Here is a 4,258-nt window from a genome sequence, read left to right on the forward strand (position 1 = left end):
TTTCAAACATAGACAGAGAGAATCATACTATCTTTGTCTTACACTAGTACTAGCACCCAAAAGAAAAGGATGAGTATAGATTTTTTGTTCTTATTTACTGACAAAATTTGTTTGACAACTATAAACATTTTTCTTTTCTTTTCTTTTATTTCCATTTTACTCTCATTTGGCAATCACAAAGGTCGGAGCACTATTGGGGGAACCATAGAAGATAGGATGGTATAGAAGACATATACGCGTGCCTCCGTGAGGGACAAAACATACGCAAATGCGACACTGTGATTGGTCGGATTCATTTGTTGCCCACCATTCTCCATACTAATAAAAAGGTGGGGAACAAACAAAAAGTGAGACTGTGACAAGGACAAGCAATAATACCGCCTTCTCTGCTACTCCTACTGAAAGTTCCATAAGTGCATCTCGTTCGGTCGTTTGGCCCCTCCCCCGTTTCATCTCTATATTATTGTACCTCTATGGGGCGAACAAATGGTTTCAATTTACGTCAAACGGAACGTCGTAAAGGCGTCAACTAACGTCATGTCATTTTTTATTCTTTATCTGTACCGCCCGCCATTTCTATTTTAGTCGTGGTCCTACAATGCCGGCTTCCTATTTCTATTACTTTTCTGATAAGAACTGTGCTATATCAAGTCAGAACTAGCACACGAGTACAATTCTCATTGTTTTTTATATTCTACGTTACCTGATATCGGTTGAACAGGTAAGTATTCTCTTTAACCTCAAGGGTTTTTACGTTTTACGTATCTCGATTCGTTATGTTATGAACTCTAACAATGTTATGAGATTTATGAGCGTGGACTATCTTATCGTAATGCATTTTAGTTACCTACTTCCTTGTCTATAACTGACCCTTGGCAGTTTGAAGCGTATAATAAATTTGTAAAAAATATTAAGGGAAATCCCGCTTATATATTGTAAACTTATCATTTGTAACTTTATTTCCAGAGCAACCCGGAAAAATGAAGCAGATATACAAATACGGCCTCAGCCTGCTCTTGGCGTTAGCTGCATACGCGACTGCCTCGAAATTCATCTTTGACAAGGTGTTTGATACAACAGAAATAGTAATTGATGAGCTATTCCACATCCCGCAAGGCGTGGCGTATTGTGAACGGAATTTTACACACTGGGACCCGAAGATCACGACACTGCCAGGCCTGTATTTAGTGTCTGCTGCCTTCCTTGGAACATACTTACCCTGCGACACATACCATCTACGACTAGTCAACCTAATCGCTTCATGTGTAAATCTGCTGCTATTTTCCTCAATATTAAAGTTTGTTTACGGTAGCAACACTGAAAGCCAATTTAAAATAGTGTTGCAAGCATTTAATTTAGCTATACTTCCGCCTCTGTATTTCTTTTCACATGTGTATTATACCGATACTCTGTCACTTACGTTTCTGTTGGCGTTTTCTCGGTTATGTTTCACGAGTCAACATAAATTATTCATTTTACTCTTCGGTTTGTGCAGTGTTTTGATGCGGCAGACGAATATAGTCTTCATAGCAATGGTGTTAGGTCACAAAGTGCTAGATATTATGATTAAGAGCTCAAGAGTATTCGGCAATAAGTATTTAACCAAAACTTTGTTGAATAAGAATTCTGTAATAGCTCGGGATGTTGACGCTTCGAAGTTGAAACGGTATTATAGTATGAACGATGTGTTTCTGGCATTAGGTTACCATATAACAACATGTTTTGGCACCTTTTTCAAGTTCCTAACAAAACAAGACTGGTTAATAATACTTACACACAGCGTAACTCTAATTTCGTTTGTAAGCTTCGTTTATAAAAATGGTTCTATAGTTGTTGGCGATAAAAACGCTCATGAGGCTAGCCTGCATTTACCTCAAATGCTATATTTCCTCATATTCTACGGAATCTTTGGATTACCCTATCTTGTAGCTAAATTACCATCAACTTTAAGACTTATGGCGAGGAATAAAACTAAGATAGTACTATTCTGCATTCTTTTTACTATAATAGTACATTTTAATACTGTAACACACCCATACTTACTTGCTGATAATCGTCATTATACATTTTACGTATGGAATAGATGGTTCGGGAAATATGCATTTGCAAAATATGCGACTATTCCCGCTTATATATTCCTTCTTTTCAGTTTGTACGATAATTTAAAGGACCAGAATTGTATTTCTTTTCTTTTGCCATATACTATTAGTTTATTCTTAGTGCTAGCATTACAGAAAATGATTGAAATTAGATATTTCTTAGTCCCATACATAGTTTTACGATTAAGATTTATAAGACCTACATATAAAATCGTTATATTTGAATTTGTATGGTATTTGATTATTAATGTTGTTACATTCAATTTGTTTTTCCAAAAGGAGATAATGTGGAAAGATTTTGATTATGCACAGAGAATAATATGGTAAATACTTAAGTATAGATATACATATTTGAATTTATTTCTTTATCTCCAATACGCCTTACATTTTTATTTTATGTCATGTTGGCTGTATACACTCGTCGAAGTCTCGGCACCGCTCCGATCGAATCGGAGAACGGCGAGACGAGACAAGGAAAAGCGAGAAGGGAGCAGCATGTACACACTCGTTCTCTGCCTGTGTCGGGTCTCGACGAGTGTGTACAGCCCGCATTAAATGAGTGGTTTAGGTACACACTGATACTTCTGTATTTAGTTTTCCAAAAAATGTAGTTGACATTTTAATTTAAGATTTTTTAATACAATTAAAGTATACAATATGTTACATAAAAGGGTGTAAAGGGAGGTATTTTTCAAAAAACTTCAATAATACTATGATATGAGACACACTTATAAAAACTTCATTTAAGTATTGATAACGTGAAGTAGCATGATGCTATAGCTAAGTAATCTGTGTAAGTAAATATAGTCTGTCAAGCCATTTCCGTCACTAGAAAACAGCGACAAATTTAAAAAATCTTGGGTTGTCCTATAGCAAATTTGAATTTCGCGCCTTTTTCTACTGACAATCTTGTTTGACCGGCTATAAATAAAATACTCTTTTTTGGCACACCTCGGTTAAAGAAAAACAAATTACACGTAAGTATATGGGAGTTTTCGGAAAAAAAAGTACGTACCGTTTACTTTTTTCGAAAAATTAACTTTTGGGCTATTTCGACTCAGTATCAAGGCCTACCTACTAATAAAATTAAAAAAACTGGTTCCAGTTTTCCATACACGTTTTTTTGTGACGGTTTTTGTGAAATGGCGTCACAATACTGCCAAAAAAAATTCGAAAACTAAAAATTTGTTTTCTTTGTGTAATTTTATTATACATAGTAATTATAATTATAACATGCGGCTTGGCTATTGACATATATTATAATTTTCAAAATAATTTTAATTAACTAGTCTTATAATTAATTTCGCTTATGTCAGTGTCCCAAAGATTGTTAAAAATCATTAAACATAAATTAAATGGCCTTAACTCATATAATTATTACGATATGTGCTAGTCTGATTTTAAGTGTATGTTCCTCGCAACTTGAACCACTCGCTTTGCTCATGGTCGGATTGGAAACCTCGATCATTCAACTTTTAATAAAGTCTGTCATGCCATTTCCGTCAGTGGAAAAAAGAGGCAAATTTAAAAAATGTATGCGCGAAGGGTAGTCGTCCCATACTTCTCTATTTTTCTACTGACGAAATTTGTTTGACCGGCTATAAGCACGCAAAATAACTATTGTTTCGATAGTTATATTATAAGTATTGCAATGATGGGCCACACACAAAAGTTAGTGTATAAACATTAAACTTACCGTAATCAGGCGTGGCTCACTACGCGATTTCGTCGCTTTGTTACAGGTAGCTAAAAGTACATCCGTTCCGCCCCAATTTTGGGGAAAGCCATAAGCCGCGCGTGGGGCTGTCGCCACCTAGCGGCCATATCTGTGCTGATCGTAACAGACGCGTTTTGTTAGAGAGTGAGTTTTCTGTACCTAGTACTATTATTTATTCTGTGCCGTAATGTTAATATCCAGTACCTACCCATAGTGTACTTACATTTCATTCGATGGCTTGACGTACGCGTTTGCGTTAAGTGTTATTTTGTATGGGATTTTGAGTTTCCAAAACGTCCCGCTTGGCGCGCTGTTCAAAATCCCTTACAAAAATAGACATAACGCAAACGCGAACGCTCGTCACGCTATCGAATGAAATTTACACTAGGGCACAAAATAAATAATAGTACTAGGTACAGAAGACCCACTCTCCAACAAAACG

General features: G+C 35.9%; 1 protein-coding gene across 1 annotated transcript; it reads left to right on the forward strand.

Moving 5' to 3' along the window:
• The first annotated feature begins 338 nt into the window (after window positions 1-338).
• On the forward strand, window positions 339-3,825 carry LOC134803310 (putative Dol-P-Glc:Glc(2)Man(9)GlcNAc(2)-PP-Dol alpha-1,2-glucosyltransferase). The gene is made up of 2 exons (XM_063776089.1): window positions 339-725; window positions 969-3,825. The coding sequence occupies exon 2, from the start codon at window positions 981-983 to the stop codon at window positions 2,424-2,426; it is 1,446 nt and encodes a 481-aa protein (XP_063632159.1). The 5' UTR covers window positions 339-725; window positions 969-980; the 3' UTR covers window positions 2,427-3,825.
• The last annotated feature ends 433 nt before the right edge of the window (window positions 3,826-4,258 follow it).

Source organism: Cydia splendana, chromosome 26, assembly GCF_910591565.1.
Source record: "Cydia splendana chromosome 26, ilCydSple1.2, whole genome shotgun sequence".
Taxonomy (NCBI): domain Eukaryota; kingdom Metazoa; phylum Arthropoda; class Insecta; order Lepidoptera; family Tortricidae; genus Cydia; species Cydia splendana.

Excerpts from the sequence above, each read along its gene's own strand:
- LOC134803310 (XM_063776089.1), top strand. The coding sequence starts at position 981 with ATGAAGCAGATATACAAATACGGCCTCAGCCTGCTCTTGGCGTTAGCT.